This window comes from Nicotiana attenuata, chromosome 12 (genome assembly GCF_001879085.1).
Source record: "Nicotiana attenuata strain UT chromosome 12, NIATTr2, whole genome shotgun sequence".
NCBI lineage: Eukaryota > Viridiplantae > Streptophyta > Magnoliopsida > Solanales > Solanaceae > Nicotiana > Nicotiana attenuata.
This window is the reverse complement of record NC_032000.1, coordinates 43,563,227-43,576,466: the sequence shown is the minus strand read 5'-3', so window position 1 is coordinate 43,576,466 and position 13,240 is coordinate 43,563,227. Positions and strand designations below refer to the sequence as shown.

At 35.4% G+C, this 13,240-nt stretch overlaps 2 protein-coding genes across 2 annotated transcripts; both read left to right on the top strand.

The window, feature by feature from the left end:
- On the top strand, positions 1,312-6,770 carry LOC109235628. Its single transcript, XM_019401805.1, has 3 exons — positions 1,312-1,393; positions 1,468-1,637; positions 5,970-6,770. The coding sequence occupies exons 1-3, from the start codon at positions 1,375-1,377 to the stop codon at positions 6,525-6,527; spliced, it is 747 nt and encodes a 248-aa protein (XP_019257350.1). The 5' UTR covers positions 1,312-1,374; the 3' UTR covers positions 6,528-6,770.
- LOC109236250 lies at positions 8,990-11,641 on the top strand. The gene is made up of 2 exons (XM_019402445.1): positions 8,990-10,343; positions 10,572-11,641. Exons 1-2 carry the CDS (start codon positions 9,193-9,195, stop codon positions 11,335-11,337), a joined length of 1,917 nt encoding a protein of 638 aa, XP_019257990.1. The 5' UTR covers positions 8,990-9,192; the 3' UTR covers positions 11,338-11,641.

Here is a 13,240-nt window from a genome sequence, read left to right as displayed (position 1 = left end):
TAATAAAAAAATGTCTTAGTTTTTTTTCAAAGTTGAAATATTCGGCAAAGCTTTTAGAAGTAAAAAAAATGCTTTGAGTAGAAGCATAAACAGTTTGGAGAAGCAAGAAAAAATAGCTTCTCTACCAAAAGCTAGTTTTTTTAAAAAGCAATTTTGAGAAGAATACACTTAGAAGCACATTTTAAAAGTTTCGCCATACACTAATTGTTACTCAAAAATAGTTTTCAAATTAATTAACCAAACACAAACTATTTCTTACAAAAAAATACTTTTGCAGAAAACCACTTTTAAGAAATAACATTTCTTAAAATAAGCTGATTTTAGAAACTTGGCCACACAAGCTATAAGTGAGTCATGTGACTCTCCTTCTTTCTTCCTAAATAAATCCTAAATTGAACTTCAATTTCCTATTTCATAACACGTGAAAATAGTATAGTAAAATAACAATCAAGCCTTACCCTATCTTTCTAATGACTTTCACTTTCACTTTCACTTTTCACTTTTCTTTTTTCCCAGAATTTTGTGGACCCAGATGTGTAAGATATGGGTCCATAAATATGTGAAATAAAAAGAGGCCTCACACAACTAATGTAAATTATGTGAGACACAAAATAAAATCATTCCTTTTGGCAGGTTATTGCCTTTTGTGTCCTTATGAATAGCTTTCACTTTCACAAGGCACAACTTTTGTGTCCTTACGAATAACTCCTCACTATGTGAACATTATAAAAAGTTTGTCTATTGTCGGTACTCGGTAGTGTCACTTTGTGAACGTGACACTTTGAAGTTTGTCAATTGTTAGTTTCAGCTGAAAAACTTAAATAAATACTTGCTCCCAATTATATTATTTGTCTTTTAAAGATTCTTTGGGGCAAAATGGTTAAAACGAAACAGTTATCAACCCATATTATCTATTAAAGATTAGTTGGATAATAAACTTTTTAAAAACGGATTAAATATGAATAGAATCATATTATCCAGTTAAAAAATAGATAATCAATAGATAACTAATGAGTTTAACTTTGATATTTATAAAGCCTCAAATTAGTTGGGAGTTCCTCAAGTTTAGAAGACTAGAAATTTTTTAAGTGATCATATTCAAGAAGTCATGAATAATATGAATTTTTATATTATCCGCTGGTTAACCCGTTCTTTTTTCGTTTTAAATATGTATCGGACGGAATAATTTATCTTTTTATATTACCCATTTTTAACCCGATCATATCCGATACAACCCGACCCGTTTGACTCCCGAGTTGGCAGTGTCACTTTATATGAACACGTTGAGGTTTGTCAATTGTTAGTTGGCGTAGGAAAACAGTAGTATAACCTTTTTCTTTTGTTAGCTGCGGTGTTGGGGCCACTCCTTTTACTATGAGGCGGAAAAATAATGGTGGAACGTACTACGCAACTAGTGATTTAAATTCCCAATTACAGCTCTTTGATTCTTGTGATATCTTTGCTCAGGCACACTAATGGAGGAACATCAACTTGATTACGCACTTGTGCCTCTTGGGCTGGTCATTTTCCTAGCATATCATGCTTGGCTTATGTTCACTATAATTCGGTATCCAAGAAGAACAGTCATCGGAATCAATTCTGAGTCTCGCCATAACTGGGTCCTCTCCGTTATGACTGTTAGTCTCCTTTCTTTCCCCTTTTGTTTTCTTTTTTATGTGCGAAATATTGATCAAATTATGGTTTCAAATTTTGGGGTTATTTATAATTACTCTTTTAAGTATTAGCTATTATGATTTGAGCTGCTTAACATTCAAATTGTAGAAAGGAATGTTGTAATTAGCTAGTTTAGGTAATCGAATGAAAGAAAAATAACATTACCAACCCAGCTAATATAGGGTTAACCCGGTGCACCCAAGGGGTGTGATGTAGACAGCCCACTCTAATACAAGTATTTGTGGCTGCTTACACGGTTCGAACCCATGTCCAGCTTTTAATTCGTGAGCACCTGACTCTCGGAATTTTGCGTTGTAAAAAAAAAAAGTTATAGTCCATCTGGACTGATCGATTGTCTCGATGATTGATATGGAAATGCTAAAAATGGGGAAAGTGCAAGTTAGAAAGTGAGGAGGTCCATGATATACAAGTTTTGGTTTTTCGAAGTGAAAGATTGAGCAGCTGCGGAATATAAAGCTGCAAAGGGTAGTTCTGAGAAAGTGGAAAAACAAGTGTTTGACTGATTCTCATGATCTCATCTTAGGGAGCTAGTATTAACAAAGGCCTAGATTTTCAATATGTTCATTAATTCCTATTTTGGTGATTTTTGCAGTGTTTTATTGATCAAGAGAACTTAAGGTCTCATGTTAAACTTGAGTGCAACATCTCCGCTTTCTGTGATTTTGCTATTTACTTCCTCCAAGTAATAACAAAGTGAATAATCACATATAGTGTAATATCTATCCTTGTTTTATGTACCAAACTCCAAAAGCAAAATCCAGTATGTACTTCACTGAATAGAAAGTGCTTGCCGTTGCAAGTGTTATCTTACCATTTCCTGAAGATTCCCTCTAGTCTTGTTCTTTGCTCTGCAACACTTGTTTTGATTAACCGTGATGTTTTCTTACTACAACTACAACCGCCGGCCTTCTGTAATAGCATTTAGTTTCCTTCAAGAGTTCCTTTTTGTCTCAAAGATCTATCCTAATAAGTCTCATGCAATTGTTCTTCTTTCCTTAATCTTTCATGTCTTCCATTTTATTTTTAGTTAGTGTTTAATGTACTTATACTTACTATGATGCTGATTAAGATAAGAATCTTCCATAACCATTGAGATAAATATGTTTTGGGAAAGAGGAATATTTGGTCATGCTTCTTTTCCTGGTAATATAACTGAAGAGATGAATCAATTAATAATATGAATTTCTTTAAACGATCAAAGAGCATGAACGTGAATCTTTAGTGGAAGGGAGAATTATGCACTCAAAAAATTTAAGAGGAATCTTTTCAACTTGTTGGTCTTTGATCAACTCATATAGAGTTCTTCATTGCTGCATATTTTAATTTTCAATAAATGAACTTTCTGTGATGGAATTATTTTTGGTGCCTGTGACAAACCTTTTTCTTTATAAGAAAGTTTTTTTGAGTATGTGTAGTGCCTTCGATCGCAGTAGCATAGATTCCCAAATCCCAAGGCCCTGCTGCCTCATTTCAGTTGGAAATATTGCGTTGTAATCTAAATACACTAGAAGACTATCTATCTGTTCCTATTCGACCGGTCCCTGGCCTTATGAAAAGCAAAAGTTGAGTCTGGTACTGTATACATTGTTTTTCTAGCAATGGCTACTTTGTTGGGTTGTGGTGAAGGTCAAATCTCCATATGCTTTTATATAAAATGGTTTAAAGCTTGCTAATCCCATAAGAAGTCAAGTAATTTTTGTTGTTCTGTTGGCACTAAGCGAATCTAAATTTCAGTGAAACCAATATGGTCGTAATTCAAAGAAATCGTTTAAAGACATAAAATGAGGCAGGTTACATATAATAGTTATGAGAAACAATGTTATATAGGAGTGAATGTTGGGCCTTAGAGGCCCAAAATATCCACAAGATGAGTATCCTAGAAGTACAAATGTTAAGATGGATGTGCCGTGCACAGGCGTACAAGATCAGATAAGGGTAAAATTGATCACATCTGACATAGGGTGACCTTAGAAGCTACTAAATTATTTAGTATTGGAATGAGAAGGGTTTGAATACAGCAGAACGCATATGGAGGATACATATGCCAACTGCAACTTTGGAATAGTAGAATTGATTGATTATATTCACTAATAATGATGCTGATTCCAGAAATTTAAATTATCTGTATTGAGCAATAATAGTGAGTAAGGTCATCTGTTATCGCGAAGGTCTGCTTAATAGTCAGTACGACCTTGAGGCATGATATGTTTGTTTCTTCGATTGGCGTCTGGAGTTATGTGATTGCAGGAACTTATCAAACTAACGTGGTTGTGGAATAAATTTGTATACATCGTATAAGTTTTAAAGATAACTGATTATGAGAATGAGTATTCTGGTTCACATGGAATACTAACTGGAAGCAACTTTTGGCGAGTCGGTTTACTTTTTTTTCCCGATATATTTAGCACAGTATAGGGCTGACCGGCTGAGAGTCGGCCAGTTAAGAAATTGTATGTCCAGAAAATGAAAGTAGCAGAAATGTGGATGTTGAGATGAGTGTGCGGGCATACCAGGAAAGATAAAATTATGAATGAAGTTATCAGGGACAAGGTGGGAGTGACACCTATGGAGGACAAGCTACGGGAACCGAGGTTGAGATGGTTTGGGCATGTGAAGAGGAGAGACATAGGTTGACCATGGCAGGTCTGAGAAAGGGTAGAGATAGGTCGAAGAAGAATTGGAGAGAGGTAATCAGACAGGACATGACATTGCTTCACCTTAATGAGGACATGACCATCGATAGGAAGGTGTGGAGGTCAAGAATTAAGGTTGAAGGTTGATAGGTAGTCGCCAATTCCTCCTAGTCTTGCCAGTAGTAGTACTATTTCGGTACTTTCTTATTCTTAGAGCTTTATTATTACTCGTACGGCATTTGCTTTCGTTATTTTTTTTTATCTTTTTGTTGCTACTGTTTGTTGCTTCCTTCTCATTGTTCTTTGAGTGTCTATTGGAAACAACCTCTCTACCTTCACAAGGTAGGGGGTCTGTACCCATTACCCTCTCTACCTTCACAAGGTAGGGGGTCTGTACCCATTACCCTTCCCCAGACCCCACTTGTAGGATACACTGGGTTTGTTGTTGTTTGTTGTTGCTGAGGCAGTAGAGCTGTCAATATGGGCGAGGCCGGGCTAGCCCAGCCCAGCTCACGCGGGCTTTAGCAATTGACGGGCTGGGCTGGGCTAGCCCACCATTTTGATGGGCCTTATAATGGTCAGCCCACTCCAGCCCTATGTGGGTTGCGGGCCCCCACGAGCCGCCCATCATTTTTAAATATAATTTTATATTTTTTCTTTAAGTTCTAACTTAATAAAGATAAATATTTAAAAGTTAAAAAAAATTTATTGAAAAAATTTCACAAAACTTAAAAACTTTTTATACTGTTCCAATATATCACAATAAACACTAAAAAGTAAAAGACAAGACTAATATTTCATTCACTAAAAGTCAAAACTTAAAACAAACTATTCAAGAGAACGTCCATGACGCATATGGGATATCCAACACATCATCTTTATCAAACACATTTGAATCCGCTTGTGAGAAAGATTGTCTTAATATCTTCATTTTCATCTACATCTACATCTACAATTCCTATGCAATATTAATTGGTTAAATATTAAGAATAATTAAATTTTTAAAAATAATTAACGTTTTAAGACTTTGATCTTTTAATATGATGAGCTTAATAAACTTTAAGCTTGGGTACTCTTCTTGATATTTTTTATGTCGTATAATTTTTATATTTATATAAATACATATTTTTATTAGGCCCACGGGCCGGCCCAGCCCATCCTCAGTCAAGCCTCACGGGCCACGGGCTTACTCGGGCCAGGCTTAAAAGCCTCATTTTTAAATGGGCTCAAAAGGTTCTAGCCAAATCCTGCTAAATCACGGGCTGGGCTGGGCTGGGCTGGCCCAACGGGCCAAGCCCATATTGACGGCTCTGTGAGGCAGTCCGCCAGATGCTACTAGTTGAAGCATTGCATGGTTTACGCTCTGCCAAAAGGATGAAGGGGGAGGAAGAGAGTCTAAATGTGAAAAGAAAAAATAAACCAGCTTCTGATTTGCAGAACTTATCTGACATGGATGTATTATGTCAATTATCTAAAATTTTTATCATGTCCAAGTTTTGCATTTCTATTTTTATTTCGTGCTGATGTGCTATAGATTAATAAGCATATTATTATGCTCTGTTCTAGTAGAAGAACAATCAGTAGCAATTGACAAGCAGTTTGGTATGTATTGTCAATTGACTTTTAGGGAACTGTATTCAGGATCCAATAAAGAACGGAGTTCTGGCAGTTCAAACTATACGCAACAACATTATGGCGTCTACCCTTTTGGCGACAACTGCAATTACTCTCAGCTCAATCATTAGCGTATTCGTGAGCAACAAATCAAGCTTTACATACTCGGAGCTACTGTTTGGGAATAAAACTCCTATGATGTCTTCTATAAAGTTTTTTACCATCTTGCTTTGCTTTCTTGTTGCATTTCTCTGCAATGTTCAATCTATCAGGTACTATGCCCATGTTAGCTTCTTAGCTACTTTGCCTACATTCAAAGATAGATCTGAATCTATAGAGTATGTCGCGATGAATTTGAACCGAGGGAGCATGTTTTGGTCACTGGGACTACGAGCATTTTATTTGTCGTTTCCTCTCTTCCTTTGGATATTTGGGCCGATACCCATGTTTGTAGGTTGCTGTGTAATGTCGATCGTTCTATACTTCTTGGATACCACCACAAGTTTTACCAGGGATCTCCACTCTCAATCTTTAAGAGAGGAAAGGAAGGCAACTGATTTGGAATGTGTAAATCATCAACTCTAGAAGTTGTTAATGAAATAACAAGTTCAAGGAGGGCATATTCAGAGTCTAGCCTATAAGATAATGAGTGTCTTATTTGGAAGATAGTAGCTGGTTTTGTAACTAAGTTTCACCTATTTGGTTTTCTATGTAAAATTTATATTCAAGTGGTTCCACTATCTTATTATATATTGCTTTCCTTGTACTTGAAGTAGGAATGCTGCCCTCAAAGCATGTATATGATGGACAAATTGTTGCTTGGTTGTTTCTTCTTTTGTGGTTTTTTTTTGGTCAGTAACACAAAAGCACTTGATATAGAACTATTATTGACTATCACTAATTTTAGAAGTTGAGCAATTCTTTTCATGATGTTGTCAAACAGAACGAAGATTATTAATAAAGCAATCCAATAGATTCACTAATTTTAAAGTAGCTGAGGAGCAGTATAGATCACATCCAAATATCAATTATACATTCTAATGTCAACAAAAATAAGCAACTCATCAAGATGGAATTGCAGTGTTAACCTATGTATATATGTTGATTTGGCGAGAAGTGATGATTCATTAATAGAAAGTTTATTTACTCCTGCCTACTAATAAATCAAAGTACTTTTCTGCCTCGAAATTTTATTTTGATTTAGTTCACAAAAGGTAAAGCATAACGACTTTCTTTTAATAGTTGATTCTTTGTTTCATATAAAGAGACGTAAATTGTGTGAAATTTGAAGATATATAGAGATTACTTAGTTTATGGTTTAAATGCATAATTCTATAATGTTCCGTGATACTGTTCTTTCTTTTTCCCTTCTTTTTTTTATGGCTTTTCTGTTATTATTTTCTTCACCTTTTCTTTTTTTTGTGTGTTCCCGAAACTTACTTGCCGCTCTTACTCAACTAGTATGAATGAAACCTATAAAGTTACTCCTGCTATTTTCCTAATATTTGTATGGTTCTAATACTACTATACAACAACAACAACAACAAATACGCACTATTCTAATACTACTATAGTAGGAAAAATCAAATAATATTTCATTGGATAATATATTTTAATTTTTTCTTGAAAATAGTTTTGAACTATAAACCTTTTAGTGTTTTTTTTGTCATTCCTAAAAATGAACATTTTATTTAGAAATGAAGAAATTAATGTTCAATACGCACCATAACTTATACTCCGTGAAATATTTCTAAGCTGAATCCGACTACTTCCCTCTTATTTTTTTTTTTCTTTTGAAAGGTTGGAGTATAACAAGGAAAAAGAAAGGAAAATGATTACTAATCTGTCAAGCCAATAACAATTGAGATTCATTTGAAATTCTTTAAAAATAACATGTTAATGTTGCAGGCAAAAATAAAATGAAAAATGGATAGAGAATAAAAGGGAAAAAGAAAGGAATGAGCATGATTAAAATTCATTGGGAACAAACATTCTTCACTGCCAATGCTTATTGGGATTTCACCTAAGCAGTACATTTTCTCAAATCTTAAGGCCGCCGCACAAAAGCAAATGTTTCATGGAAGTTAGGATTGCTTCTCATACTCGCCACTATTGATCCTCACAACTACGGGTGTACAAAGGAAATCGACAAACCGTACCAATCTGATAATCCGAATCAAATTGAAAATAAAAATCCGATTATGGTTCGGTTTGATTTGGTTTGGTAGTGAAAAATGAATAACCCCGATCATAATTGGTTTGGTTTTAACTAAAGAAAATCAAACCGAAACCAAACCAACCCGACAATACATGTATAGAAATTTTAGATATATTTAATATATAAATATACTTATTGTGATATAATTTATAAATATTTCTTAAATTTTTTCATAATTTTATCTTTTAAGGTATTAATTCAAGATTGGACTTACAACTTTTGAATGTTCCAATAAGTTTCATAGCCATTAATATTAGTAACTCAAATAATGCTAACAAAAGCCCAAACCAAAATTGAATCAATGCTAATGCTAACAAAAGAGTGAATGACATTCAATTTAATACTAGGAATGACAATGTATTGAATATCTATTTTTGTTTTGCAATGATTTAGATAAAAATGCATAACCATTATTTTTCTTTAGCGTTTAGTCATGTAATTAATACTCCCTTATTAGTCTACTTATTTTAGCATGACTTAGTACTTTTAGATTATGTTTATTTTTATTATTTAGCAATATTTATGTTACGTGATATTGTCTTTATTGTTGAATATTTTAGGATATTGCCATGACACATCTCATGTTTTGTATTATTTTCTTGGAAAATACCTTATATAGTTGTATCTTATTAGGATTAAAAAAAAATATTTGGAGCATAAGTTATATCCCTTATCCCTCAAATTTGACAAACATGGGATAAACTCATCTCAAATTTGATCCCGGGATTAATTATCCTCGTACAAAACGAGCCCTTAGAGTAAAATAAAGCTGTATAAAATCAAGTTCCATGCTTTATTATTTAGCTGTTGCCAGTAAGTGTTTTTAACTTCATTTTCCCTTATCATATGCTTGTCGTTAGCCCTTAATGAAAGGTAAAACCACAACTATTACTAGCATTATTTAACCTAAGCTTCTATAGTCAGTACAAAAGAATCTTACAGGGCTTGGTACTACTGTTTTACATTGCTTTTCCTCAATTAAGTCCTCAGCACTTCAGCTCCTCTTTAAGTAAACTCTCTAACCTAAAATCAATGGATCCACTGGCATCTCATCCAACTGCCTTTCCAGATTTCCAACAAAACTATCTGGATTCCAACCGCTCCTCCTCATGTTCCCGCCTTAACAATACACGGGACAGGCCACTGCCACCCGTCCCTGGTGCCAAGCTACGCCTTATGTGCAGCTACGGGGGTCACATTATCCCCCGCCCCCACGACAAATCACTATGCTATATTGGAGGTGACACTCGCATTGTGGTGGTGGATCGCCTCTCCTCCCTCTATGACATCCACGCTCGCCTTTCACACACCCTCCTCAATGGTAACAAGTTCGCAATCAAGTATCAGCTTCCTAATGAAGACCTTGACTCACTTGTATCAGTCACCTCTGATGAGGACTTGCAACATATGATTGAAGCATATGATCGTGCAATGTTGGTTTCACCTAACTTGAAACCTTCTCGTCTTCGCTTGTTCCTGTTTCTTGAAAAGATAGAAACTGCAGCCTCTATGGGTTGTCTTCTTGATGATGCCAAATCCGAAACATGGTTCGTTGATGCTTTTAACAATGCTGGTTTTATTTCCAGAGGGCTCTCTGATTCAGCTGCAGTAGATAATTTGCTGGAACTTCACAACATTCCGGATAATGATTCTTTTGCAGACCTGGAGGCTCAAAATCATGAGTCCCTGGGCAAGAATGCTATTCAGGAAGTGAATTCTACAATGCCTGATTCACCTATGGTTGATACAACCTCATCATTTGAATCCACTGTTTCATCTCAATCTATCAGAAATCTGCTTCCTGTTGCGGTTAAAGGTGAAGATAATCACATGAACGCGACATTCCAGGATCAGATTCTTGGGTTATATGAACGGTTCTCACATATTAACGTCGCTTCAAATGAACAAAAACTGGATGATGGTTATAACCATTTGCCTGCAGCTGTAGCACCAGCTCTTCCTACTGTAATTGGTGGTGCAGATGCTATGTTATCAGCTGGTTTTGTGAAATCTACAGCTGCTAATGATGATGAGAAAACAGATCATGTTGCGCCTACTAGGCTCCGGAAACTCCTATTGAGGTCACTATCAATTCAGAAGAAAAATGGAGATGGTTATATCTTACCATCACCTGATTCAAAATGTGCTGGTTACAATTTGCCATCACCTGATTCTGTAGCAAGGTATGAATGTACTCTTTGTTCATTTTGCTTCCAAGTTTTGTAGGGAGATTATAAGAATCATATCAAAAGTCGAAGTAAACAACAAAGAGTAGCAATAATCCCAGAAAAGAAGAAAAGGTCTTTGTTGCTCCACCTATTTGGCATGTTTTAGTGTAGAATACTGAAAAGTTTTTTAACTTTGTCAACTAAGATATCTTTTGTATAATTTTCCAACATTTTACCTTACAGTGATAGCAGCATTGCCTCAGCTACTTCACTCGCAAAACACACGATTTACCAAGAAGCAACTCATCCTCTTGCAGTAATTGATTCCAGGAATAATAGTATTGATCCAAACTCTCCAAGTCAGATGCAACAGGTTCAAGATTCTGTAGTTATACAGGCCTCCCAGCAAAATCTGTACCAGCAACCACAGTTCATTCCACCCGGCGCCCATTACATCAAACATACTGCAACAGGTCCAGTGACAACGCCATCTTACTATCCAATGTATGCACTTCAATCCCAGCAACCAATACATCAACAAATGGATCAGCAGTATCAATTGTATTTGATTCCTGTCCCTCAAATGACAATGCAATCCAATATATGTGGAGTAGCATCAAGCCAGCATCTGGCACCACCAAATCCACCTATTCTTCCGACAAATACAGTTACGTCTTCTGAACCTGAAATGGCTGCAAATGCATACAGAACAGCCACTCCAGCTTCTTCAAGATTTCTTCAAGTTCCTACTAGTCAATTTCAGCAACAATATTGTGGTCTATCCCAGTTTTCTCCTCCATCACAGCCACTGGCTGCTCTTAATACTGCCATTGCTAATTTGAGCTATGAATATTCTCATCCTACGCATGATCAGGTGTACTACGCTCAACATCCAGCTCCGCCATTTCCTTTGCAGTATCAAACAATGACCCCTACTGCAGTTTTATTTTCACAGGCTTCAGCACAACTAGCTGCCGAGAACACCACTTCACAAAACATAACCTCATAGCCTCATTAAGTTAAAACAGGTAGTCAAGATAGAATATCAGGTGTACTTTTATTTTATACTTCAGGTACAAGGAGGAATGTCTATTGTGGAGAACAGAGGTACTCTTCATCCTACAGCGTGATGCAGGCATTCGTGAGGTTAAGATGAGACTAGTATATGGTGTCTTACGAAGCAATTTAATATCAGCATCTGAACTGCAACGTATGTATTATGCTCTCTTTTTCTACATGTATGTATGTATGTCTTAATAATTGGTATTCTATAATAAAGAACCTGTTAGATGAATCCAACATTTTGGTCATCCTTCTATGCCAATATTTTCTGGTACATTGTTGAGTTGAATTGTATTGAATTTGTCGTCCTGTTGGAAGGTACAAACGACTGCAGTTCAAAGAGTTGCAAAGACTACTTAAGATTCATTTCTGCTACTTTCATCAAAGGGATAGTTGCCAAATATAATCGATAACATATCTCTACATCTTTCCAATAGAGATCGACAGAAAATACAGCCATGAATTTCTCTGCCTATCAGATGAGCTATCATGATTATCTCAATTAGTTACCACTTCTAATCGTACCAACGCATCGATACTATTAGGTAAGTACTATGGCAAGGAAAAATTATACAACTACAAGCAATTTGATTTACTCATGAATTCAGGAATAGCTATTTCTTTAAAAAAAAATGGAGAGTAAAGCAGTTGGACCAATGTGGTGCCTGTCGACAATATAATTAAGTAAATAAAAGTTTGTTCTCTCTAACAACTCAAACTTTCAAATGAGAATATGGTCACACGATTCAATGATGCCACTATGATAATCTTTAGCATTCACGCTAAAGATTAGGTATATATTTGGCTAAGGAATTCTCCTAGTTACATTTTAGCTGCAGATATTTTAGCTTAGCTAATGTTGCGCACAAGCTATAGATTAAGGTCAGTAGCTTAATTGCATGTTTTCTTAGTTTCTTACGGCTATAATATTAGCTAGCGTTTGGCATAGATCCAAAATTTATTTTGAAAAATCTGATTTGGGTGAAGTTTAGTTTGAAGATGAAAATGTGTTTGGACATACCATTTCAAAAAATATTTTCCAACTTTATTTTGGAAAAACATGTATATAATTCCCAAGTTTTGGGATTTTGGCTCAATAGCTGATTTTGGGAGTTGAAATTTGGGATTTGGCCAAAATATGAGCAAAATTTATGGCCAAACATGAGTTTTGAAAATAAATCCCAAATTTATTTTGGCAAAACTCATGGCCAAACGGGGCCTTAGTCATTTTGTCAATCTAAATTTGTTCAAACCTATTTGACATCTTAGAAAAACAAGAAGCATTTATCAGTTTTTTTTCTTTTCAAATTCAAGCTTACTGCTCAAATCAGTGTAATGTTAATTAAATTATAGGTTCAACAGTATCCGTGTGATGCATAAAATTACCTTATTGCGATTTAACCAGTGCTTTCTTTTGAGTTTTTTTTTTTTTTTTGGTAAGGAACAAACATAAGATTTCTTTTTTCTAATTTGTTGAGGAGTGGGTGGGTAAGAGTCTGCTGATATTTTTGCTTCTTGCAAATGACAATTTATGTGGCACATCCAGTCCAACAACTTGATCAGAAAATAAATGATAAATGTCCCATGTATTTTGGTAGAAGTTAATTGACTCACTCCCAGGCACGTTTAAAAGGTCCAAAAAAAGGCAAAGTGACAATATCTGGCCAAAATCTGTAGCTTAGACATTCCAACTATTCATATCAGAGAAATGAGTGACAATTTTTGTTTTACATAACACCAGGACAGTCTTTCTACACAGAAGCTACTAAAAATGGCAGACTGGTTCATTAAGCTTTCGCTATATGCGGAAGGTACGGACCACAAAAGCGTTGATCACAAGCTTTCGCTAT